The 27533-nt window shown below is 37.0% G+C and overlaps 2 protein-coding genes and 2 long non-coding RNA genes across 9 annotated transcripts in view; 2 read left to right on the top strand and 2 right to left on the bottom strand.

Annotated features, from left to right (window-relative positions):
* The first annotated feature begins 1396 nt into the window (after window positions 1–1396).
* LOC129718564 (uncharacterized) lies at window positions 1397–5504 on the top strand. Its single transcript, XM_055669445.1, has 4 exons — window positions 1397–2102; window positions 3372–3905; window positions 3965–4272; window positions 4589–5504. The coding sequence occupies exons 1-4, from the start codon at window positions 1472–1474 to the stop codon at window positions 5135–5137; spliced, it is 2022 nt and encodes a 673-aa protein (XP_055525420.1). The 5' UTR covers window positions 1397–1471; the 3' UTR covers window positions 5138–5504.
* A 1171-nt stretch (window positions 5505–6675) lies between these two features.
* Window positions 6676–8200, bottom strand: LOC129718567 (uncharacterized). The gene is made up of 2 exons (XR_008726966.1): window positions 7409–8200; window positions 6676–7275 (listed from the first exon to the last, which is right to left on the bottom strand). It is a non-coding gene; the product is annotated as an uncharacterized LOC129718567 (long non-coding RNA).
* Window positions 7706–8473, top strand: LOC129718568 (uncharacterized). Its single transcript, XR_008726967.1, has 3 exons — window positions 7706–8238; window positions 8305–8360; window positions 8418–8473. It is a non-coding gene; the product is annotated as an uncharacterized LOC129718568 (long non-coding RNA).
* Window positions 8474–17882: 9409 nt separating this feature from the next.
* The window catches only part of LOC129718565 (protein singed), a 98395-nt gene continuing 88744 nt past the window's right edge, over window positions 17883–27533 (bottom strand). For 4 of the 6 annotated variants that reach the window (XM_055669446.1, XM_055669449.1, XM_055669447.1 and 1 more), the window contains 4 exons: window positions 27308–27471; window positions 26848–27202; window positions 26431–26785; window positions 17883–19288 (listed from right to left, as the gene is read on the bottom strand). In XM_055669446.1, the coding sequence (XP_055525421.1) occupies window positions 19083–19288; window positions 26431–26785; window positions 26848–27202; window positions 27308–27471 (1080 nt within the window). In that variant the 3' untranslated portion in view covers window positions 17883–19082. The remainder of the gene's footprint in view (window positions 19289–26430; window positions 26786–26847; window positions 27203–27307; window positions 27472–27533) is intronic. The other 2 variants (XM_055669448.1, XM_055669451.1) reach the window with 1 other exon arrangement.

The following is a 27533-nucleotide window of genomic DNA, read 5'->3' as shown; positions in this document are numbered from 1 at the left end:
ATATCGCTGCAAGTTTTTTGGTCGCTACTTGATATTACTTCTAAATAAGTGTGAAATTGATCTTTTCTATCAGTTTTTGAACGTTTTAAGTATAGTTTTTGTTTCAGTAAAAATTAAATATTATTTTCTCTGCGTAACTTGAAAGCGCACTTGTATGCAAGATCTTGCGCATTTAACCCGGGTAATAAATCGGTTTTTATTCGATGGATTTCCTTTGTTCTTGTAGTAATAGATTGGAAAATCTTCTAAGATTCTTCCCAAATGAAGATAATTCTAATTTTATTATTCAATCTATTGTACTATTGAAAATAGTCAAGCCTTGTCAAAACGAAAAATTCGACCTCTGATTGGTCATTATATGATTGCTTCCCAAGCACAGTCGACAGAATCATATACCTTGCAATCGAAAACATGCTATTTGGCCTATATAACAGCCTGTTTCAGCCGAAGTCGCTCATAATAGTTCTAGACAGCGACATTAGCAGTCGTCCTTCCTTAGCAGCAGCACTAGCCCTGTGGTTTGTCACCACGTCTCAGAAGCAGTGCGGTTCTTCTCTGCGTGTGTCGCCGACTGCCATTATTCCCCCCGTGTTGGGGCAGCATGAAGATTGCCATCAGGAAATCCAATTTTGAAATTCAAAATGCCTTTTTCAAGGCAAATAAACAAGTCATTGAAAGTTAATAATTTTCGACAACGCAAGCAAGCGTTCTGTGTTGGATCCTAGCAAATCTGTCGCATCCGTCTAATTTACTGAATAAGAAATAGCTTCCACAGTGCATGTTGTCCGTGTATCTTAATTCTCCCACTGTTAGGGCAGCCAAAGGTTGCGATCAGCAACCGATTTTGAACCGCAAAATGCCTTTTCCAAGGCAAATAAACAAATAATTGAAGGTTAATAATTTTCTTGCATTAAAACAAGTGGACATTTTGTGCGGGATGCAATTAAATTGTGTTGTAGTTTTCTACTTTTTACTTTATTTAGTAAACCCCTCACAAAGGTTGCGATCAGTATAACCGAATAACAAACTGCCCTGTTAAAACGCATTCACAAAAGTAGTTAGTTCAACTATGCAGAGCTGATTTCGTCGTCTCCCAGCTGCCAAGTTGCAACATGATGCAACCAGGGTTGATATTTGTTGACACTCTTGAGTGAGAAAGAAAACAGGCAACCATAAACGTTATTTTTTCACAAGCCTTTCAGAGTTCTCCCTTCCCGCTTTTTGCATGGAAGTGAACTGTCAAAACACTTCGTTATATTTCATGCGATGAAAACAAAACAGCAAGATCAGTTTATTTCTTTCTACTATGCCGATGAAATATTTCACTTTCATGCAAGGTTTATATACTCTTTTTTCGTTCTTTCGTCATTCGTTAACGAAAGTTGTCAAGTCAACGGCCAGTGTCAGTGAAAAATTGTTCCGGTGAGGTTGAATTTGCCTGAGTGAAACGAAAAAGTGATAGACGACAATAATGGACACAAATAATACGCCAAAAGAAATTGGCTCCGGAAGATCCGCACCAGGACCATCTAAAAGAAAATCAAAAGGAAACGAAAAAACGCTAAGTGAAATTGCTGCCGAGCAAGTAGTTTTCAGTGAAACAAAGGCCCGCTGTGCAATTGAAGTGGACAGTTATTGCACCTACGAGCAGAAAACTTTCGATGCTCAAAATTATATCCGCCATTGCCGCGTCAAACACCCGGAGGCTGCATTTTTGAAAGGCATGTTCAGGCACGTCGAAGAAGCTCCTAAAAAGCGACGAGCTATTGCAAAGCGACCTATTGCTATAGACCGACAACTATTCCTGGAAGCAATTCTAAAACTGGTCTGCTTCCACAATATGCCGCTTTTCAGCCTAGATTGGGACGGATTTAAATTGTTACTTAATCCGATTTCGGAATCATTGAATTTCAAGGTCAATAGAGTGAATATCAAGGACTATCTGGCAACGGCAGCAGACAGAGTCCGACAAGCAATAAGGAACGAGATGAGAGGAAGGTTGGTTAGTTTAAAAATAGATTCGGCATCCCGTCATGACAGAAGCGTTCTTGGAATTAATGTCCAATACAGCCAATCGGATGAGGTTGTGATTCGGACTCTAGGTAAAAACATATTTCCATTTATATAGTTGATATTATATTATATTTTTAATTTGTATTATATAGACTACCGTGAAATTTTCTAATTTATTAGTTTTGCTCTATCTCATAGGCGTAGGCAAGGAGGGGGTGAATTAGAAAATCATAAGTTTCTGAGTAGGAGTTGTATTTTTGCTACGTACGGTGCTATTTGAAACTTTTTTTGTAGCTCAGTGGCAATGCAAGGATGAGCGGAGAGGGGGTTTTGTATTTCAATCTTTATTGATATTGAAAATGCTGCTCCGATCATTATGAAATTCGGTATGTAGAAGCTATAGTAGCTGATGTATCTCGACAGCTTTAAATTTTATCTATTTCATTAACGAAACAAGAAAAAATGCAAATTTGTTATTTGTAAACTCCCTCACACCTACTTGGTCTCCGTTCCAATTTGTATTCGTGGGTCCTTAAGTATGTTTCTGAAACATTGATTTTGTCTTGGCATAGAAAGAAGGGGGAGGCTGAGCTTCATTTTTCGGAAACTTGAGTTTTTAATGGTTAATCATGAAAATTGGTATGCAGATGATTTCAACTATAAGCTCTGTTTTTGCAACATTACTCTTTCATTTGAGGTTCTGCTATATAGAGACGTAGTTATGAGGAGGGGAGATGGATGAGTGTTGTTAACATTTATTAATTTCAAAACTACCTAATCGATTACCGTATAATTCGGTACATTCTATGTGTAGGTTCTTAAATAAGGGGTATATTCCTGTAATTTTTATGTATCTCAACGGCGCAGTTTAAGAAGAGACGGAAGGGGAGTCATTAGGTTAACCGTATCGGACATGTTTCTAAGATTAAGAATCGCTTTATTTCATAAGCGTGAGCAAGGGGGAGGGGTTAAATTTTTCTTATTGCAAAGCAGAAATCTTTTATTTTGATTATCATGTAAATTTATTTGCAAGCTTTTTCCTAACAATCGATTGGAAAATTAGTTACGCTTCCATCAACATGCGGCAAAATTTTAATATTAAGACGAAGAATACTGTAAAAAACCTACATACATATATATACATATATTACGCGGACAAGATTGTGATTACTTCCTCAAACTGCGATTTTCAGAATTTGTAGTTGAACAGGCAGGTTCAAAAGCCACGAGTCGCCCCTGAAATACGGGTTAAAAATTTCTCAATAAAGAAAAAAAATCGCATTCTCTGGTTAATTAATGCGTCATTAGGAAAATCAATTTTTTATATCGCTGAATATGTCTTGACTTTACTTTTACAGCTATGCTTGAAGTCACTGAACGCCAAACAGCAGTCTTCCTCAAAAATAAAATTTTAGATGTTCTAAAAGGGTACGAAGTTTCGTTGGACCAGGTCTTCTCCGTGACAGTAGACAACGGTGCAAATATGTGTGCTGCTGTGAAGGAGTTGAAAATGGAATTAGAGCGTGCCGTCTTGGCAGAAATATCGATAGAGCAGGGCGATAACAGTGAACAGGACAGTGTACAGCGTAAGCTGTCGGCTGGTCTTCTAGAGGAATTCAACAACAATATAAATCTTATTCGTTGCTCTGTCCACACGCTTCAACTAGCCATCCTGGATGTTGTTAACAAGACCAACGAAACCGTGAAAGCAGTCACTGAAATCGCAAAGCGCTGCAGGAACACGAAGTACAAAAATAATTTCAAAAACTCGTCCGCATCGTATCCACCGATCTGGAACGCCACACGCTGGTGTGGCATTTATAAAATGATGCAGAGTTTTGTCGCTCAAGAAAACTTTTTCGAGCAACTGGCTGAAGAGTACCCCGAGTTAGGTAAATCAACACAAATTACCGTTTAAATACACTTAAAAAAAAACAAACATTTTCTTTAGACCTTTCAGATTACTGGATTTTTATCCACGATTATCGAAATGCATTCCACCCACTTTACATTTGCACCAAAACGATGCAGGAGGCCCATGTCACTTTGCCGGACTTCTACAAGCAGTGGCTCATGGCGCTTAGCGAAGTCGAGAAACTGTATGATAACCAATCCGCTGCACCTCTTCATGAATCCTTAATGACAAGATTAACGAATCTCCGCAATTCACGGGCATTCAAAATGGCCCTTTATCTGGACCCTCGATTCAATTTTTATGGTTCTAGGTTGTTCACGCTCAACGAAAAGGACGAAATTCAGGTAATTTCATTGTGTGTGTATGTGTGTGTGTGTGTGTATGTGCGTATTTATGTGTGTGTGCGTGTGTGTATACGCTGGATTCTTTTTTTACACGATTGATGCGTCCGCGCAAAAAAAGAATTGCGTAAAAAAATCGCATAATTTTGGACGAACTGTGTGAAAAAATGCGTTGTTCTGATAAAATTTTCCGCTACGTGCAAAAAATCGGGTAACGTGAAAACAATCGCGTAAAAAATGACTTCAGTGTACAAGTGCAAAAGTTCTTGATTCCCGCAGGTCTTAAAATATAATCAAAACATGTCTTTTCCATTCCCAGCGATACATTGCAAGCTTGCAGGAAAGGATATCCCGACTACGCCCTGTACCTTTGACGGAGAGCACTACTGTAGTCAAAACACCTTCAACTTCCGACTACGATTTTGATTTAGTCATGACGGAAATGTTTGGAGGATCATTGAATGCAGACGAAAATTCAAACATGACCAGGTTTCAAAAACAACTCAAGGGGCTTGATGCAGAGGAACGCCGAAGCCACAGTTACGATGTTTGGAAACATTGGATAACGCGCAAACACACGCACCCAGAACTATATGCAGTAGCAATAGTAGTGCTTGCTACACCGTCAAGCCAGTCTTCGGTTGAAAGAGCCTTTAGCGCCCTAGCCTTGATTCTGACTGACTCACGAACAGGACTGGGCGAAGACACCCTGGCGAATATGTTGATAATTAAACTCAATAGGGATGTCTTCCAGAAAGTCTTCTCAAATCTTTATGACTGGAAAGTTCTACAATTAGAAGATCCACTTGAATTTCCAGCTTCGTTGGATAGTTCTTTCTCAACCGTAGAGTACCCTTTTGCAAAATAGGACAGCCTAAATACGTCATCAACGACGTAATCGATTTATTAACAATAAGATATTTATTAAGGTTACTTATTCTTACATGTAAAAATATTCGATAACGAAAATTTTCTGAATTTGCTTCAAAAACCGCAGAAGACCATTTTTAACACGCGATGTAACAAAGTTGCATTCATTGTTTTTTTTTTTTCACATGTACCAATATTCGATTTTGAATATTTTTTTAATTTGTCTGCAGTGCAGAGTACTACGTTTAATATTTAAACCATTCGACAATAATATTAACCGTATTTCGAACAAATAAAAACTGTTGCGTAAATATAAGAGAAGAGAACATTCAATAAATATAATTTAACTCTGATACTGTCAACTTCGTAAACTGCACAGTGTATTATTATTGTACAACGAATCTGCCATCTACCATTAATGTCTAAAATATCATCAAGAATAGAAGTTACAGACGACTCAAGAAACATTGTCTTCTAGAATGATTACCGTAAGGCGCCCTAATTCTGCGCGGTTCTTAATTCTGCGCACTTCGTATTAAAATGTTCAAAAAATTTCAATCGAAAGCAGATTTTCAAAAATGAAGTTTGGAAGTGATCTCCTATATATTAACTGTTTACTTTCTGCTTATGTTTCCTTTCTTACTTAACGGCATCAACATTTCGATACGAAGTGCGCAGAATTAGGAGCCGCGCAGAATTAGGACGCCTCACGGCTCACGGTACTTATCCTTTCCTAAAAATGCTTCACCCAGAATGGTTCCCCCAAGCAGCATTTATGTCGTAACCAGACAGCATTTTGCTGCGCGCGTCTTTCAGGATCGTTGCCGATAACGGGCAGAGAGCTTACCACACTCTTAGCGAGAAGGTTTGCTAACTCGCCTTTCGGATGCCGCCGCTTGTTGCCGCTAATGAGAAGGCTTACTTGCTTCTCAGTCAGTTGATAGGTTCCTGGATGACCACTGCCAGGAAAGACCGTCTAAATTTTACAACGATTAATCGATGTTGGTTAAATATAAATGCCTACAAAATGTGATACAGAAACACTAAAAAAGCGCGGAGATGTCTTCGAATGTTTTTAGTCTAAGTTTCAAATCACCTGTATTTTTAGAAATTGCATTAGTCAAAAAGTTTCCTAAATGTAGAGCTGGTAGCGGACCGAAAAATAGGAAATTTATAGTTTAATCACCTGACAAATGGACACTATGAAGTAAATTTTTAGAAAACCAATTCAGAGTGAAGTGAAAAACATGTTTTAATCTATGAAAAGCATGAAAAGGGTCAAAATTTCAGAATATATTTTATTCTTTAAAAATAGCATTGATGAATAAACTGTTGCAGCATCTGTATACTGTGTTCTCCAATCTGTTCGAATGTTGATTTTATCATAACTGCGGCATTAGAGCAGCGCTGGTCATTCGAAAAAAAAGGTTGCCTCTTTTCAGGATAATATTTTCCTTTCTCAACCGCGCACACCAATATTCAATATAACCTGATAATTAAATGTGGAATGTAAAACCTTTTAGGTAAAAAAACGACTTTTGAAACCGAACCCTTATTGAGTAATCAAAATTTTTATTGAATTTTAATTGCGGAAATATCCCAGACGCTTAAAACAAATTCAAATCTTCATTCAAAGTGTTGGTGGCCTTCATAAGGGCCGTTTGTTTTACAAATTTAGAAGCAAACGAAACTGATAACCACTTTAAGCACGTTCACCACGGATACGACGAGTCAGCTGGGTGTTCTTTGGTATAATGGTGACACCTTTGGCGTGGGTGGCACACAGATTGGTATCTTCGAAAAGACCGACAAGGTAAGCTTCACTAGCTTCCTGCGGAGCCATAACAGCAGAGCTCTGGAAAAGTTTGAAGTCCTGGACAATTTTACGGACCAAACGCTGGAACGGATGCTTGCGGATCAGTAACTCAGTCGACTTCTGGTAACGACGGATTTCACGCAGAGCGACTGTTCCGGGACGATAACGATGAGGCTACTTTACTCCACCAGTAGCCGGGGCACTTTTACGAGCTGACGTTGTGGCCAACTGCTTACGAGGAACTTTTCCACAAGTGGATTTACAAGCGGTCTGCTTTGTACGGGCCATGGTTAGGGTTTGTTCTCAGTCGATGTTGACACCTTGAGAGTAGAACGAATAACACATATTTAAAAATCCACCAGAAAATCCAAGAGTGTGTGCAGCTGCAGCGTGTGTGAACAGGGATTCAGCCAGTCGAAATCGCCTACTTTCCCCCTGCGGCGGCACACTTACCAAAAACCGTCCGTCTGTTCGCACTGTGCGATCGTGTTCCGCCAAAAAGATAGCCTCAAGCGGCACGTACTGGACCGGCTACCACACAGCTTTCCTCCATGCTAAGCAAAAACAAACCGGCACTAAAGAACGAAAACATAGCAAACGAACGTTTGCTTTGAATGCTGCATCCATTTGTATTGTCAAGTTCAGCCAACCACTGTTCTCTCGGATTCACTCTAGCTTGGATCAATTTTGACGTTTCGTCTCTGTAACGCTTGCTGTTTGTTTGTCTTTTTCGCTTTGACGAAGGAACAGTAAAGAATATTTGGTCGGATTCGTCGTCAAATTTTATCGCGTAACCGTGAACGGTGCGCACGAAATATTTCATCGGAGTATAACAGCACGTTACTAGTTCGAAAATCTAGTGTATCTGAAACAGTGCTGCGATCATTGGAAGTGAAAATTGCATATATGAAGATGGCTTGACAAAGTAATTTTTATCAATTCTTTTATCACCAATATTTAGTGGTTAATTTGTGAGTTCGAAATCTAATTTGTGGTAATTTGTGGTTAAGTGGTTTCCGAGAAATTTTCAAAAAACTGAGTCAAGCCATCTTGAAACATGATTTTTCTTTAAATGAATCGGACAACGATGATATATACATCAATCGAAAGCTCTTAATTTGTGGTTCACGAAAATGTAATTTTTAACGTCATAATCACTAGTGTTTGTACAGAAATTTGTGTTTTATTGTTCACGTAGTTCTACGTTTTGTTTATTTGTTGATGACGCTGCTGTCCGCTAGTGGCGTTGGCTGTTTGCGGTGTTTGTCACTGCTATACTGAGCGTGCGTTTGAGGAATATGCTAAATATCGTGATTCTTAGTAACTCAGCCAACACACTTGCATTACAGGTAGCTCAACAGGTGCAGAATGGATATGTGTAAATTTGTTGTCAAAAAGGATACCGGTAACGAAAATGTACTTTCAAAGGAAAGCAATCCAAATTCGACGGATTATTTTTCAGAACCAGTAGGAATGGCAAACAATAATTATCACTTTTTCATCACCTAGATTCGGAGAAATGTTTCAGAAATATTCAAACAAATGTCGAGATCCAACTTAATGTTGCTCTTCTGTTATTTTTTCATGCATATGTGCTAACTTATGAGCAAAGTAATAAAGTAGATTTCTGCTGTCCACGTGTCTGTCAAGCTACTAGTGGCACCGTCGCACAGAGGAGTACCTAGAACAAAAATCTGGCCAAAATAAGAAAAAAAAAATATGTCGCTTTTTGGTGCCGCTATATTTTTTTTCTGCAGCTTAAATAAATGCTTCACAATATACCATCACTCGATCAACGTTAAACGGTATTATCATATGCTGGGAGAGCTGTAAACATTGACAAATTTACAAGCATTTTTTGGGAATCGAACCAAGTTGTGCCAGGCGTCAAAAAAATGACAATTGATCAATATTATGCACCAAATGAATTCTTTATGTTCAATGCTAATAAACCGGTTGAAAAAAATTCCGATATTTAAAATTATAGCTACTCTTAAGAAGTTTTCGAAATTAGTGATTTTTACGTATTTTCGAGCGTTTTCAATATTGAAAGAGTTATCAAATCTCGCGGAATCCGATCATATAATCATCGGGGGAATGGAAGTTCATAACATCACATCCTCGCAAATATCTCATCCGGTTACGTCCGGATTGACATTTGCGACCCGTTTGAAAAATGTTGTTCATGGCATATTTTGACAAATACCTGCCTCATGCTTAAAACAGAGTTTCAGTTCAACAAAGATTAAATGAAAATAGTTAAGTGAATGAACTTCAACTAATTTAAGTTAACTTAAAATTAACTTGATGCACAGAATCAATAATCCAGGTAAATAACACTCCGTCCAAAAGCCTTTTTCCAACCTACGTAGGTTCCACGAGGCATTATATAATCTGTGAGCAACAAATTGAAAATTCAAAATGAAGATATTTTGCTACATCATTTTTCTTGCAAATTCTTCGATTTGTTTCGCTGCCCGTTTTGCGAACACAAATTATACGAGTTGTTCAATAACATTAATGAAGCCACATAGGCTATGTAAATGTAAACATCAAGTTATGTGCGTGATTATTAGAGTTACTCTTTGATACAATACTCGAACCAGCCACTTCCACTTCTCACTCAAATATTTTCCAACATATTACTAAACAGTAGCGAAAATAATTTTGGCCAGGTTTCCACTCGAGTTACTTCTCTGTGCGCTCGAAAAATAATCCGTCGAATTTGGATTGCTTTCCTTTGAAAGAACATTTTTGTTACCGGTATCCTTTTTGTCAACAAATTTACACATATCCATTCTGCGCCTGTTGGGCTACCTGTAGTAGAGCAAGTGTGTTGGCTGAGTTCCCCGAATCTCGATCAGTGCTGATAAAAGACATTTTCCCCAGCAAAATTCTTCGAAAATTACAGCCAATCATTTTCAATTTTCACTTCCAATGATAGCAGCACTCTTTCAGATACACTAGATTTTCGTCCTAGTAACGTGCTGTTATACTCAGATGAAATAGATCGCGCGCATCGTTCACGGTTACGGAATAAAATTTGACGACAAATCCAACCAAATGATCTTCACTTCAAAGCGAAAAAAAAGCCAAACAGTCCACTCAACCAAAATGAACCTCACCGAAACACTTTTTCACTGACACTGACCGATGCCTTGACAATCTTCGTTAACTGATAAACTGATTTTGTTGTCTTGCTTCCAGCGCATGAAATATAATGAGGTGTTTTGACAGTTCACTTCCATGCAAAAAGCGGGAAGGGAGAACTCTGAAAGTATTGTAAAAAAATAACGTTTATGGATGCTTTTTTTCACTTTCACTCAAGAGTGTCAACAAATATCAACCCTGAATTCACGATATTTAGCATATTTCCCAAACGCACGCTCAGTATAGCAATGACAAACACCGCAAACAGCCAACGCCATTAGCGGCCAGCAGCGTCATCAACAAATAAACAAAACGTAGAACTACGTGAACAAAAAAACACAAATTTCTGTACAAACACTAATAATTATGACTTTAAAATTAACATTTTCGTGAACCATAAATTAAGAGCTTTCGATTGATTTATATATCATCGTTGTCCGATTCATTTAAAGAAAAATCATGTTTCAAGATGGCTTGACTTAGTTTTTTGAAAATTTCTCGGAAACCACTTAACCACAAATTACCACAAATTGGATTTCGAACTCACAAATTAACCACTAAATATTGGTGATAAAAGAATTAAAAAAAATTACGTTGTCAGGCCATCTTGATATATGCGTGAAAATTGAAACTAATTGGCTATAATTTTCGGAGATTTTTGCTGGGGAAAATGACTTTTATCAACACTGGATGCAACACGCAACAGCGAGCAAACAAAATCGCTTGATGTTACAAACCGCAATAAGATACCTACGGGTTAAAACCGTTGCGTGTGTGAGAGCACCATCGGTGTTTGTTCGCTGGATACAAAAATCATATGCGAATTGTGGAATAATTCGTCTGAAGAACATTAGGGAATGGAAAAACTGAACTGAAAGGCGTGGCCTATTTCGTAGCTCCCTCGGCTATAAAAGAGTGTTTCTGGGAAAACTAGCTACATTCATTAGTCGGAGCTGGATGGACCGTCCACAACGTTGACAGCAGTAGCAGCAGATATCAGCACTCAGCCAGCAGTAACAGAGGATAGCAGCGGGTTGCGCCTGTAGCTGCCTTCGAATTAAGCAAATCACTTGCCCTGTGGTTGGTCACCACGTCTCAGGCCTCTACCAGGCTGAACGCCAACGCGAGCGATTGGGAGAGTATTTTGCCGTACATCAGCCGGCACTTCCTCTAATGGAAATGTTGGATCATTTTGTTCAGAAGAATATTACTGTCGGTAATATTACAGAGATGCGATTGCATTATATCCGATATGGAATTGAACAATTGTTCTTTTGAGGACAAATAAAACACTTAATTTGAAGAGTTAATAGCTTTGGGTACCAGTAGCAGTATGGTATCAGCCTCAGCGGTAGGTGCAGCCGGTTCTTCCCTGAGGCCGATGTTATAGGGAGTAAATGAAAGCGGCACGGCGAAACAGTTCGGGTGTGCTTAGACGCGCGTCATTTTTCGTTGTTGATATTAAGAGATTTGCCCAAAACTGAACGCGGTCTAATCCAAACACCGCGCTTGAATCAAAGGCCGCGCTGAGTTGCCAGATGTATGCTGTTTTTATTTGCATCAACCTTCATTGTTAAAGAATCGGAAAAATCCTTGAAGAAATCACTGCTGGAGACAGTGGAGACTAAAAAGGATTACTAATCACCAGAGGAAAATCTATTGGATCATATACTCACTTCGTGGTTTCTGTTTTAAGCATTATGATATCAATCTATATTAGAGTAATCTGTAAAAATGGCTCCTCTGACGTCGCCTTCAGTGTGCTGCCTGAATCGAAGTTTGTTTTGATTTTGGAAAGGGTTGCCAAGACAGGAAGATTTAATTTTGGCTGTTGCTTACAGTGTCCCGAGGAAAATGAAATCGATTCGGCGACCAAGAAGGGCATTTGGTTTCAGAGTTTCGGTTTATAGCGCGGCGAATAAGTTTCAGTGAAACTCACAATATTATTCCACCAGTGCTCATAAAAGTTATTTTCCCCAGCAAAATTCTTCGAAAATTATAGCCAATCATTTTCAATTTTCACTTCCAATGATCGCAGCACTCTTTCAGATACACTAGATTTTCGTCCTAGTAACGTGCTGTTATACCCAGATGAAATAGATCGCGCGCATCGTTCACGGTTACGGAATAAAATTTGACGACAAATCCAACCAAATGATCTTCACTTCAAAGCGAAAAAGAAAAACAAACAGTCCACTCAACCAAAATGAACCTCACCGAAACATTTTTTCACTGGCACTGACCGATGCCTTGACAATCTTCGTTAACTGATAAACTGATTTTGTTGTCTTGCTTTCATCGCATGAAATATAATGAGGTGTTTTGACAGTTCACTTCCATGCGAAAGCGGGAAGGAGTACTCTGAAAGGATTGTAAAAAAATAACGTTTATGGATGCTTTTTTTCACTTTCACTCAAGAGTGTCAACAAATATCAACCCTGTTCCGCACATGAAACGACGCGCTTTCGTAGGAGAGCGGCGGTATTAGCGGTAGATGCATTTGCTAGCACTTACTCCAGTAAAGCCGTGACTAGTTTTCAATGTGAAAACACTTTTCTAGTCTCTTACGGACCGTCGTCGAGTTCGGACGCGCGTGCTGCACTATAGTATATATATACATTTTTTTTACTACTTAACTTTTTTTTGTACCTCAACATTTTTTTTTCATCCAACCGACGACGTGTGGAACGCGCGCAAGCATTCAAAAGTAGTTTATTTGTTTTTACTTGATACGGTCATTTGTTAACGTCGCGAGTGCAATGAAGTGCGGTATCGTAAACTGTGCGCAAGGTGACAATCGCTACCTCTGACGTTGTCACGGAATCTGTAACCGAACATTTCATGCTGCGTGCATTGGTGCACAAAGAAATCACGAGGAAATCCTGCGGACTTTTATGCTGCCGCTATGTCAAGACTGCCAGGAAAAGTTCGTGACCGACCTAAATCTTAAGGCTCTGACATCTCATCTCAGAAACATCTCAGAAAACATCGGAAAGACGCTGGAAGTAAACCATAAGCTGCTTTCAAATTATAAAAATCTCAGCGCGACTCATGATAACTTGCTGGAGCATATTGAAAAAAGCCTGAATGAAATTAAACTTTCCATCACCAACGCCGCGAGCAGCAACAAAGCCAGTGCCGCAGAAATGAAAAACAAAATGTCAACACTTCTTGATACACATTCGGACACCTCAGCAGCTGTTGAAGCAATGGCTAAGTCAGCAGCGACAGCAGCAGCAGCAGCAGCTACAAACTCAACGACAGGGTCAATAAACAAACTACTCGCTACAATTGAAACCGGTTCAGCGCAGTCTAGTGCTGATTCTGCTCTTCGTGAAATTCTAGACGAGGTAAAATTTGTCTCTGGAGCTATTACCAGTCTCCAAATTAATCAAACTAGCGCATCACAACAACACAAGTCACTGCATGAAGAATTAAATCAAACTTTGGCAGCTAACAATAAAGCTACGAAGCCCTTAATGGACCATTCTGCGCCAGGATGGCGATTTTTGGGCAATAAATGGCGCTGGATGCCAGACTGGTCGGAATATGATGCTAGACAACGGACTCGTAGGCTCCAAGAAAAGGCTGCCGAAAAATCTAGACGAAACAGGAAACGCAGGAGGCGACAATATATTGAATCGAAAAACTTCAACAGCAATCGAAACCATACCACCAACAGCAACAGTAACAAGACAACGAATAGTAACTATATCAACAACAACCACAAGTTCACACACACTTACCAAAACGACCAGATCCGTGTCAATGGATCGGATAAACAATTACTGGCAACCGCCAAAGTTAAATTTGCCGGACCACCATCAACTATTAACCACCCTATAGCAGGCCTCGCAGTTCCAAATTTCATCAACTTCCGGAAGGGTGAAACCATAAACCCTTACCGTTCAGACAACCAGAACCAACATAATATTGAATCACCACCAAATGAGAACACTACTTCGTCAGCAACATTAGAATCGCACCCAACATCGTGGTCGCTCGATCCCATGCGGCCTCCTGTTGTCAACCTAACACAACAATCAGCTGTTGGAGACGGGCGTTTTCTGAAGGCGCGTTTACGAGATCCAAAAATTATGCACCTTGTACGTCTTTACCTTGCGTACATGCATGACAAAGACCCAACGGTTTGCTACGACGGTATGACGAAAACCAGCATACAAATTACTTTGGCATCAGAGGAATTGAAGAATTGAAGAATTCGGCGTACCGAAACAAGCGGCTTCCGAAGACCTTAGTTCTTATAGTAGACACTTGAACAACCAGAGGATTCAATCCCTACAACGCGCAAGGGAAAGTGTCGACAAATTTTATAAACCGATTTTTCGGAAATAATGACTCCTTTCTATGAGAAAGAGGTAAACAATTCTCAGTCAATCGACCTACTTCCCAAAATTTCTTCACTGAAACAGAATGCGAATGAAATTTTAATTTATTGTCAAAATTTCAATCGCATGAGAAGCCCTGCAAAAATGAAGGAAATTTATGAAAATTTACTTAGCGCATCCTTTTCTATTATCCTGGCTACTGAAACCAGCTGGGATGAAAGTATAAAAAGTGAAGAAATTTTTGGTAGTGCCTATAATGTATTCAGAGATGATAGGAATTTTGTTGAGTCGCAAAAGAAGTCAGGCGGCGGAGTATTGATAGCTGTTTCGTCTAACTATAGTTCCGAAACTATCAAAACAACAAAAGTTAAGGAACTTGAGCATGTGTGGGTTAAATCCCACATAGCAGGTGAAATACACGTGTTTGCCTCAGTGTATTTTCCGCCTGACCAGGCTCACAAAACCACTTATGAAACCTTCTTCCAAATTACTGAACAAATTTTGTCACAACTTTCTCCCGAAGCTAAAATCCATATTTATGGAGACTTTAATCAACGCCATGCAGAATTCATGAAGGACTCAGAAAATGAATGTATTCTTCTTCCAGTCGTTGGGGACAATGAAACACTGCAACTTATTTTTGACAAAACCGCAAATTTCGGACTGAACCAAATCAACCACATCAAAAACCAACAGAACTGTTACTTAGACTTTTCATTTACAAACATTTATGATGATTTCTGTGTGACTGAATCATTGAATCCTCTATGGAAAAATGAGGCGTATCACACGGCAATCGAATACTCTTTATTTATACATGCGCACCAAAAACCCAACGACTATGAATACGAGGAAGTCTTTGAATATGGAAAGGCAAATTATGAAAATATTCGCAATAGATTAAATAATGTTAACTGGCAATTTATTCTTAAGAATAGAGGAAATGTTGACGTGGCGGTGGATACTTTTTATGAAATTTTATTTGATATAATTAAACAGGAAATACCTCTGAAGAAAAGGAGACGTACTGGAAATACAAAAAATCCTGTCTGGTATAATAGTCATATAAAAAAATTGAAAAACCGTAAACAAAAAGCACATAAAATCTATAAAAGACACAACAGTAGTGAAAATTTAGCAATCTATTTGGATATATGTGATCAACTGAATCTTGCCATCAGTAATGCGTTTGATGAATATAATGCAAAAACTGAACTTGAAATAAAATCCTGTCCGAAGAACTTCTATAGTTACGTGAAAACTAAACTAAAATCTGACAATTTTCCATCTATAATGCATCTTGACGAAAATGTCGGGGATAACTCGGAAAGGATTTGCAATCTTTTTGCGAAATTTTTCCAAGAAATCTATACAACATTTTCTGAAGAGGATCGCGACCAAGATTATTTTGCATTTTATCCAAACTTCTCGAGGGATATTGGTGTAAACCAAATTCATGTGCAGGATATTTTTCAGGCGTTGAATAGCTTAGATGCCTTTAAAGGTCCTGGACCTGACGGAATTCCGCCAGTATTTATGAAAAATCTTGCAACGGAACTTACAGCTCCATTGTTCTGGCTCTTCAATATGTCATTGGAATATGGATGCTTCCCATCAAAATGGAAAAGCTCGTTTCTAGTGCCTATTTTCAAATCAGGCCGGAAATCCGACATACGTAATTATCGTGGAACAGCCCTAATTTCTTGCATTCCTAAACTATTCGAAGCAATTGTAAATGAAAAACTATTTTCCCAAATTAAAAACCGAATAACTGAGAAGCAACATGGCTTCTTCAAGGGCCGTTCAATATCGACCAATTTACTTGAATTTATAAATTATTCATTGAATGCAATGGATAATGGAAACCATGTAGAAGCTCTTTACACAGATTTCAGTAAGGCATTCGATCGCATAGACATACCAATGCTACTTTTTAAATTGCAAAAAATGGGACTTGAGCCAGAACTCCTGAAGTGGCTCGAATCATATTTAACCAATCGCCAACAAATAGTTAAATTTAACGGACAAAACTCAAATCCGATTCTAGTCACTTCTGGTGTTCCCCAAGGCTCTCATTTAGGACCTCTTCTTTTCATCTTGTACGTTAACGACGTTTCCTTTATTCTCAAAAAACTAAAAGTGTTAATTTATGCCGACGATATGAAGCTCTTTTTGGAAATAAGAAATGAAGAAGACATCAATGCATTCCAGAATGAAATATACATATTCTACACATGGTGTAAAAAAAGCTTACTAGAGTTAAATGTAAAAAAATGCAACCACATATCATTTTGTCGAAAAAGAACAACACCAAACATTACAATATCATTAGGAAACCAAACTGTAGCAAATTGTGAAAGAGTTAGGGACTAGGGAGTTGTCTTAGACTCCAAACTAACCTTCATTGACCACTACAACACAATAATCCACAAAGCTAAAAACATGGTGGGATTTATAAAGCGCTTTTGTCACAACTTTCAGGATCCGTATACCATCAAAACATTATATATAGCCTATGTAAGATCGATACTGGAATACTGCAGCATTGTATGGTCACCCTATACAATCACACACGAAGAAAGAATAGAATCGGTACAAAAGCAATTTCTATTGTATGCTCTTCGTAAATTAGGTTGAACATCATTTCCTCTTCCATCATATGAAGCTCGTTGCATGCTCATAAACATACAATCATTGAAAGAGCGTCGTGAATTCGCAATAGTGTCATTTGTAAACGACATCGTTTCGCAGCGCATTGATTCAGCTACACTTTTATCTAAGTTAAATTTCTACGCACCTCTTAGACAACTTCGAAATCGAAACACGTTTGCCACCAATCATTACCGCACAAATTATGCAAAATTCGGACCCTTGAATCGTATGATGGCCACTTACAATCAATACTGCGAAACCATTGACTCTGCAATGTCTCGGCATGAACTTAAACACTTTTTTAGCTCAATACGCAACCGCAACGCTTATTAAAAAAATAGTTTGTAAGTTAACATTGTATTAGAATATTGAATATTGTATATTGTCTACTTCTGATTGACGAAATGAATAAATATTGTGTTGGCCGTGCGCATTAGGCCTCTGCCAGACTAAACGCAAAAAGCGGCGCGAACCGATTCGCCCGGCCGTAGGTTAATGTACAGCCGTAAGTAGAACTGTGTAAAAGTATTCTACTTCAACCTTGCGGACGTGGCTTTGCACACAACCCTCCTGTGATTTTTTTTTGAAAATTTCATTTCTCATGTCCATACTTACGTTTACAAAAAAAGCAAACAACATGTTCCTCTATGTTGCTTTTTTCACCTCAAAAAAAATATATGAGAGAAAACCACCTTTTGTAAAACTAAGGATGAGGATACTCCCTCAATAGCGTATCTATCGTTAGTTATTGGAATAAAGAAAAGCAACAACACATATCAGTAATCTGATGCATTACCGTTTATTTCTATTTAATTTGATTTGATTACACACATACGTACGTCATTTATCTGCATAATGATTTTGTCTTAAATATTCATCATAAAATATTTCGTATAATAGTTTACTTGTAAAAAGTTTTTTTGCGGCCTGTTCAACCGCTATACAATACATTTTTCGCGCTAAACTTGCTGCGGATTTTCAAATATTTCTAGTTGTAGGTCTATCGAAACTCAAATTGTTATAACACAAGGTTAGTCGATAAACACATATTGATCACTATAAATAAATATTTTACATACACCTGCTAGCATAATTTTCAAAGTTTTTTTTTAAACAAAAACTAGACAATTACTTTACAACAATAATGTTTTCTCGTGACTTTACTATTGAAAATATCCGATAGCTTACGATGAACCTGTTTTTTCCGGAGTATTTTCATTGGTAAAATTTTGGCAGTACTTGGTTCTATTCCACGTGATGAATGCTTTTTATGAGGATAATGAATACTAATTAAGGAATTAGCTAGTAGGCATCCTCGAAATTCTCAGTATTCGAAAGCCGTCACATTTTCTAAGCCTTCGACGTATTCCTTTTACTTCAAGAATACCTACCGCAAACAATCTATTAATGGTGAACAGTAGATTTGAACAACAATAATTCGAATCAAAGAGAACAAGACAGGGGGAGAAAATTGCATGTTTGAATATTTACTTACTAATCATATCTACTGTAATGGTAGTTACGTTTTTTCAAATAATGATCTATTCAGATCAGATCTATAAGTATATAGTTCAATTTTTGATGTATCCAGTTGATGGTTGTTACAATAAATGTAGGCATGTTTCGTAGAAGGAATATTCAGAATGATGGTATAGTAGTTCATTCAAAAGTAAGCCTTACGTTACATAATGCGTGTATTTTTTTCTTTCATATTATTTGTTTTTTAGGGTCTTTATATAATATTTGTTATCAGAACAGTAAAAATAATTTACAAATAAAATTTGGGATCCAGCAGAGGAATGAAGGAAATTGATTGCTTTGTGAAATGATTGAATAACAGATTTGTTTTCCTTCAAGGAATCTGTTTTTTGATTTTTTTTATAAAGTTGGATAAGAAGAAGAGTAACCTAACATGCTAAAATTTCGAGTGCGAATGTACTCGAACCGACGAGATACTACGCATTGCACTTAACTGTTTAGTATTCCCATTGAGTCGCAGTTTCGAATCCGGTATCCACGAGTTTGAATGTTCCATTCTTGGTAGCTCCAAGGTACCGACCATCGTTCGATCGGAGGCAGATGCGTGTAGGTTCACGTAGTTCGATATAAAATCCATCAATCGGTGTATCCGAATCGGCAGCTATTCCTTCTCCATCAATCCTCCAGTATTTTCCATTTTGTCCTGAAGCGTAAAAATATTATGTTGTACTAATGAATTTATACTTCATGATATACAGTAGAGTGGTCACATTTTATACGGCCATTTTTGAAACTATCGATCTTAATTAGCGACGGGCTGAAACAGTTTCCTATTGACCTCGTGAATAAGCTACGAAAATTTAAAAGGTGATCGGAGTTTATTAAATGGACCCACGAAGCGCTTATACTTTAGAAATCGATTTACATGGGGTAGACAAAACGATTATGACATTCAACGTTTTGTCAATTTTTAAATAGTCAGAGCTTTAATATAACGAAAAATGAATCAACTTTAATGAAATCGGTTTCATTTTACTGGAAAACTATTCTAGTTTCCAAAACTTACTAGAGAATTTGACGGGACTATCGGACACCGGATATGTTCCAGATTTTAGAAGTGTGTGTGTCAAAACGTGCATTCTTGCAACGCATAGAACTTTTTCTGATATCTTGTTTTTTTTAGGCTTACATGTTTCCAATGAACTAGAATTCATTTCGAGTTCATTGGTACCCAAATGTTGAAAATCCGTCGAGGAACCATCGAGATATGAATTAGTTAAGTATGTTTTCTGCAGTTCTTTTACTGTTGGGTACATAGTACACGAAAAAGTTTTTGTTAGAAAAACTTTTTTTCTTAAGTAGTTTCTACTGTGGTTTGTTCCGAAAAGTTTTAGGCAACTAAATTGTCTATCTAAAAACCTTTATTCGAAAAAGATCTGAAATAACCGATATTTTTAAAACCACTTTTTGTATTTAAAAATTATATTTTTTCAGTGTAGGATCTGAAATTCAATTTTTTAATATTTTTAAATAAAAGTTCAGATAATTTTCTAGCTATCCACTGTCAACTTGTGTTTTGATTTATAAGAAAAAGGTGTGAATACTCCAAACCTTTTCAAATGCTAGTCCAGATAAATTTTCAAAAAAAGTTTGCAAAGTTGCTTGGTTTAGTAAGGCCTACATACCCACAAAGTTTCTTTGCGTTACACTAGGGTGCCCAAGGAAGATTGTACCCAACAAGAGAAAAAACTGCCAGAAACAACACCCATTCTTGAATCATTTATATCTCTATGGTTTTTCGACAGATTTTCAACCTTTGGGTACCAATGAACTCGGAATGAATTCTAGTTTATTGGAAACATATAAACCTAAAAAAAAAACAAGATGTCAGAAAAAGTTTTACGCGATGTAAAAATGCACATTTTGAAACACACTCCTAAAATCCGGAACACTTCCGGTATCCATTGGTTAGGTCAAGTTCTCAAATGACACTAGGAAACCAGGATAGTTTTTTTAGTTTTGGCTATTTAAAAATTGACAAACCATATGTCTCAACCGTTTTATCTACCACCTGTAGGGATACCTGGCGTAATAAGCACCGTTGAGGCAAGATGCCCCCCTCCGATATACAATGGAGAATCATTCAATAAACAAAATAATAATTCTATTATTTGAAGCTATGTTTTCTATAGTCACCCTGTCAATTTGGCAGCACTACAATGTCAGAAAATGTAAATAAATACAAAAAAAGTTTTTGTTGCATACGGTCTAATTTTTCTGCTCAGCTGAATTGAATGTTTTTAGATCTAAAATTGTTATATTCTACCAGCGAGAAGTGTTATTGCATCGAATATATGTCGAGCAACATGTTTCTGATGAAATATCGGTAAGTTTCAATGAGAATTACCGTTATGTAACCAGAAACATGCTTTTGTTACGTTCAAGACATAACGTTTCCCCCCAGCTCGGTAAAAGGACTTTTTGTAAACAATTTTCTGACAACTTGCTTACATATCATCTCGTTACCAGCATTGTTCGGAAGTTGCAATTTGTTTTGCATTTTTTTTGCAAAATTTAACAAAATACATTAGTTTGCACAACAGAATAGAAATCCATGCTGCCGAAACCGAGTCAAAAAACCGCTCATTGTCTGTAGAACTCGGTTTTATGAACAATTTACTCATTTTTGTCAACAATTCTTAGAAATTGTTAGACATGAATGCATTTTGATGTGAAGTGTCTTGGATTAGAAAAAATCTAAGATTAGTTCGTTTCTTATGTAGAATGTTTACGTGGTTAACGTAATCAATTGAAGGATTAATTGGTTCTGATTATGACTGACGTTTCCAAGCTCTTCCTGGAGGGTGAGTTTTTCCTTGCGTGTTGTTGTTCTCATCCAGACGGGACTTGAACCCACAATCTCCGATGTCTCCGGCATGGTGTCTTGGTCAATTGAACTACTGGGAAGTTGATTTCCCCGATATTATTTTTAGATGAAATTACCTTCCTAGCAGGCCCGGATTTTCTTCGCTTGTTATAGATATTACTGGTTGACAAAAGCGAAAAAAAGTTTCATTAAAGCTCAAAATAGTTGCTTAAAAAGACTATAGCTTTTTAACAATTCCTGTGAATTTTGAAGCCCATAGTGTACATTGTTGCGAAATTTCGTTACTGTAAAATGAAAATGATACAACAGCAATTTCACTCCCACTCTCATCACACTGATATTGAATGTCACCCGTGTCAATTTTTAAAGAAAATCATGTCAGTGATATATATGATATGTATGTAAAGTAATTTTCACTTTCAGCTCGTTCGTGTTGAAACTGATATTCGCAGTTGTCAGTTTTAACTGAGAATCTATTATTGAAAGTGAAAATTTGCAGCACTGGTACGCAGAAGTTCGTCGAAATGCCGCACAGTAAGTGCTCGCCAAGTTTGTCGCTTCCGCGTTGGCTTACGGGAAAACTCATTTAAGTCAAGTTATCTTTGCCAGGAGCACGAAAATTTACAGGAATGGTTAATAACCCTTCCTTTTTTTTAAAAGCAAAACAGTAGATAATATTGTGGACGTTCTGAATTAGGTACCCTCAGTTATTGAAGATTTTGAGATTGCTATCTTAATATTGATGCTTGTTCGAGCTTGGTGAATTGAGAACTAAAATAAATATTATTTTTTGGAACAAACAAATTTTTGTACAGTATACATTTTTTTTGGAAGAAAAATTTGTTTTCTACGAAATTGCCGAAGACACGAACCGTTTATAAGTTAGAAATATATTTTATCATTATTAAATACTTTTTGGTATAGCAATCACAAAACCAAAGGTATAAAAGTGGCCGGATGTCATATACCACTCGACTCAGTTCGACGAACTGAACATTTTCTGTATGTATGTATGTGTGTATGTGTGTATGTGTGTGTGTGTTCAACTTTTTTTCTCACTCACTTTTCTCAGAGATGTCTGAACCGATTTTCATGAAATTAATTGCAAATGAAACGTCTAGTTGCGCCATAAATTGCTATTGAATTTCATTGTTATCGGATTTTTGGTTTAAAGGTTATGTATTAAAATGTAAAAATCACGAAACATGAATATCTCAGAAACCACACAACCGATTTTAATAAAACCGGTGTCAAATGAACAGGCCGTCTCCACAAGAGCAAGATCGCGCCTAATGACCTATGGTCGAATATGAACCATTTTTGATTTGAATGTAACTTTGCAGACTTGTTTGGTTTAGCAAACTAAGCATTTTTCACCGATGGAAATATTTTTTACACCCATGAATTATATTCTAAAAGGGCGTATGCCTTTTGGCATAAGTTTCATTTGAAGCATTGTAGCCCAGAAACCGTTGGTTGTATAGAAAAACTGTCTGAGAATTAGTTGTAGGGAATTAAAAACGCATCATAACAAAAATATACACTGTACAAAAAAAATTTTCAACCAAAATAAATTAAAAAAAAACATTAAATTTCAATTTAAAAAATAAAGAGTTGAATTTTTTTTATATTTTTTTAAGAAACTTGATGTTAATACGCAACTTTTTAAAAAAAGTCCAGGATGGAGAAATGGAAAATATTTTTTTTAGGGTAGATTAATATTTTTATAGAAAATCCAATTTAAACATTTTTCAAAATAGTTGTATTCTGATGATTTTGAAAGATGCAGAGAGTCATTTTGAATCAAAAAGCTCTTGGTAGTTAACATTCTGAAGGCATCGGTTTTCGAGATATATTGAATTTAAGCTCGAAAAATTATTAATATTTAGGAAAATACACGTTTTTCCTAATTTATCCGTGGTTCTTCAGCAAAAACCATACGTTCATTGGAATGCTTGATCATTTTTTTTTGTACAGTGAATATTTTTTTTATGATGCATTTTCAATTCCCTACAACTCATTCTCAGACAGTTTTCCTATACAAACAACGGTTTCTGGGCTACAATGCTTCGAATAAAACCTATGCCAAAAGGCATACGCCGTTCATGGGTGTAAAACATCTCTCCATATGTGAAAAGTGCTCAGTTTGCTAAGCCAAATACGTGTGCAAAGTTTTATTCAAATCAAAAACAGGCGATTAAATTTTCGCGTATTTTCAGGTCATTTGAAATGATTTTGCTCAAAACCCTTAACTTATTAATTTCGTGATGATTGAATATATGGTTCAAAAGTTATGTAAAAAAATGTTATTCAGAGGCTGTTTAAACTCACTCATTTTTCTCAGAGATAGCTGAACCGATTTTCACAAAATCAGTGTAAAATGAAAGGCCTAGATGCTTTGTAGATTGCTATTAAATTTCATTGTAATCGAACTAAAACTTTGTCCGTGACTAAAACTTTGTCCGTCATGTGAAATCACGTTATAAGATGAAACATATTCCAAAGACTGCTTAAACTCACTCACTTTTCTCGGAGATGGATGAACCGATTTTCACGTTGCAAATGAAAGGTCTGGAGGCCCCATAGGATGCTATTGAATTTCATTGTCATCATACTTTTAATTTGGGCACTGTGTTTTAAATTGTGAAAATCACGAAATTTCATTATCTCCTAAACTACGCAACCAATTTTTACAAAAACTGGTGTCAAATGAAAAGACTTCCTTGAAAATCCTCAACTAATGGTGTTTATAATGATTAAACATGTGGTTCAAATGTTATTAAAAGAAACGTGTTCGGACACTGTTTAAACTCATCCATTTTTCTTAGAGACGACTGGACCGATTTTCACAAAATTAGAATTGTGTGAAGGTCTAGTTACCCCATAAGACCGTTTTGAATTTTATTATAATCGGACTGTTCTTTTGTCCGTTGTGTATGAAAATGTGAAATCGCGTTCTGAAAAGAAACATATTCCAAAGACTGCTTAAAGTCGCTAATTTTTCTCAGAGATGGTTGGATCGATTCACAAAACTAGTGTCAAATGAAAGGTCCAAACCCCATAATACACTAGTTAATAACACTGTGATTAGACTGTAGCTTATTTAAACAAAACAAATGTCATAAGAACGGGCTGTTTCTAACAAGTAAATTATTTCATATTAATTTATTATGTAGTTCAAAAAATTTGGAAAGAAACGTAACCCAAAGACTGTTCAAAATCAACTGCTTAGAATAAAATATGTATCCTCAACATTATTTTTATTAAGGTTAAATGTTCTCGGCGTTGCTGTGAATTAAATTGTTCGAAATTGGGAATCATTTCGTATTGCGTAAAATTTCATACATTATACATTTACCATTATGAAATTTATTTACATGAAATACAACATCACTATTCTTAGAACGCAAAGAGTGGAAATACCTTCATTGGATCGTATTTGGCAATCTTAGGATGTATTGTGCTGTTGGCTACTCAATTTTATTATTTAGAATAAACTATGAATCCAGTAGAAATCATCAAGATGTATTTTTGCCTTTCTACTAGAAAGGTATAGCAATCACTGAAAAAAACTAAAGGTATAAAAATGCTTCAAAGGGTCGAATCTCGTATATCAATCGACTTAGTTCGACGAGCTGAGCATTTTCTGTATGTGTATGTGTGTGCATGTGTGTGTGTATGTGTGTATGTTAGACGGTCTCCCAATCTCACTCGATTTTTTCAGAGATGGCTGGACCGATTTTCATGAAACTAATTGCTAAATTAGTGCAAATTGAAAGGTCTAGTTACCCCATAAGACCCTATTGAATTTTATTGTAATCGGATTTTTAGTTTCGAGGTTATATATCAAAATGTGAAAATAACAAAACTTCATTATCTCAGAAACTACACAACCGATTTGAACAAAATTGGTATCAAAAGAACAGGCTTGTTTTTTGAACCATTTGTAAAATAAGTTTATAATGATTGGACATGATGTTCAAATGTTATGTAAAGAAACGTGTTTCAAAGACTGTTTAAACTCACTCACTTTTCTCAAAGATGGCTGGACCGATTTTCACAAAATTAGTGTCATATGGAAGGTCTTGTTGCCCCATAAGACCCTATTGAATTTTATTGTTATTGGACTTTAGCTTTGTCCGTTATGTATAATAATGGGAAATCAGGATATGACAAGAAACATGTCTCTATGACTGCTTGAGCGCACCCACATTTCTCAATACGGCATAGAGTGATATGCTTTTCATCTCCGCCAAATTTTCTATACAACTCCCACGTTAGCCGCACATTATAGATAGTATGTACGTTTCCAAAAAGAAATAAATTGTTACATATTCCCGGTTAAATACTCGTACTAATTTAAAATAGCTTTGACGTCGGAAACAAACGTTGAAAGTTCCTTTTTAAAAATGTCGAATTCGGAAGCAAAAGCTACGTTCAATGTGCTCTTTGAAAATAAGCTTTTTATCGTGAACCAATTCATCCCAAGTACTTAACCTTTTCAGACTTAAATCCATTTTGATATCGTGATTATTGTTTGGTTTCAGTAAAAAAAAAAAAATAAATAAATATAAATGAATAAATAAATAAATAAATAAATAAGTTCTAGACATAACAAAAAGAATAACCTTAATTGATCATCATCTTCACCATGCTAGAATGCTATAATGAGCGTTTTCATCCTTTACAAGAAACATCAGTTTTAGTTCATTGTTTGGTTCTGAAGAAGTATCTCTAGACCTATCAGAAAAAAAGATCCATTGAGTGTTGGAAGCTCTGAGAGAAATTTTCCACATTTGCCAGTGGCTAGAGAAACTATCTGAGTTTTTCGTTACGTCACAGAACAATAACTCTGTAACCTTGCCTTTTATAAGTCCATTCATTCCATTTTTTGTTATACAACATCGTTTGGTTATAAACTGAGCCTAACTTACTTTTCTTGATACATGTGTACATACCTTTGAAGTAAACGACACCCTTTTGGGCGCGTTCGACCAAAATTGTTTCGTAGACAGCTTTATTGCACTCTAGTTTGTTACTACCTGGAGCACGGTAGCCCACGAAGCCCTGCTCACACTTCAGAACCAGAATAGGACGGTTAATTAGATAGAAATAAAACTTAGTAGTGTCCTCAAACACGTCAGCAGTTGCAAACAGGTGTCCAGAACGTTTTGTCGAGAGCAACTTTCCATTGTTAGCACGGAAAGATACCGACCCGTCACCATGCCATTCCAGCTCGAATAGTGCATCAGCAGATCGACGATTTCCAGTAGCCTGAATGCCACCTCCCGTCGAGAGGCACCAATAGCGGTCCTGAAATAATACACATACGTACGTACAGCAATTTGAAATAATTCAGCGTTCATCTTCCTTACTACCTGTGTAGTCCGCAAGGCCCAACGATGAGCAGACCAGTCATACTCCAATTGGAATGTTTCGTTGTCTCCAATTTCGTCCTGATTAGCGGTTACGTCGACACCTTGCTTCACTGAAACGTACTTATTGTTAAGTGCAGCAATAAACGATGCCTGAGGGAGAGAGTCTTCTAAAGAGAACAATTCGTCGCGAGTAACCGTTTGCGAACGCGACTTCAGCACAGCTTTTGAACCAATTGGTGACAAGTACACTCCATGGCGATCGCGCAGGGCTAGGTGACCACTATGGTACTCAGCACTGAACAAACAATCGTCGGTACATTTGGTCTCTAGCTTACCAGTAGAATTGAGGTATCTGTTATTAACGAGAAAATAGGTAATGACTTAGTATAAGACAATAAACCTATTTATGCACTAAATAAGTGCGTACCATAATTATTGCAAAAAATTGCACACTTACTTATTGTTGCATGTATGCAATGCATATCGACCCTCTTCGTCGGCACGAAACTCCAAAGTAAATAGCGTATCTTCGCCCCACGGAATGTTGGCATCGACATGAATCTCATCTTGTGACTCAGACAAATGAGCAAAACGCTTGCGCCCAACAGAGCGAAGATTCACCTGTCGAAATTTGAAGGAATGTTGAAGAATAAAAATAATATTAAAACACGGTGATTTCACTG

The sequence above is a fragment of the Wyeomyia smithii genome, chromosome 1 (genome assembly GCF_029784165.1).
Source record: "Wyeomyia smithii strain HCP4-BCI-WySm-NY-G18 chromosome 1, ASM2978416v1, whole genome shotgun sequence".
Lineage (NCBI taxonomy): Eukaryota > Metazoa > Arthropoda > Insecta > Diptera > Culicidae > Wyeomyia > Wyeomyia smithii.
The sequence above is the reverse complement of the archived record's forward strand: the minus strand, read 5'-3'. Positions and strand labels throughout refer to the sequence as shown.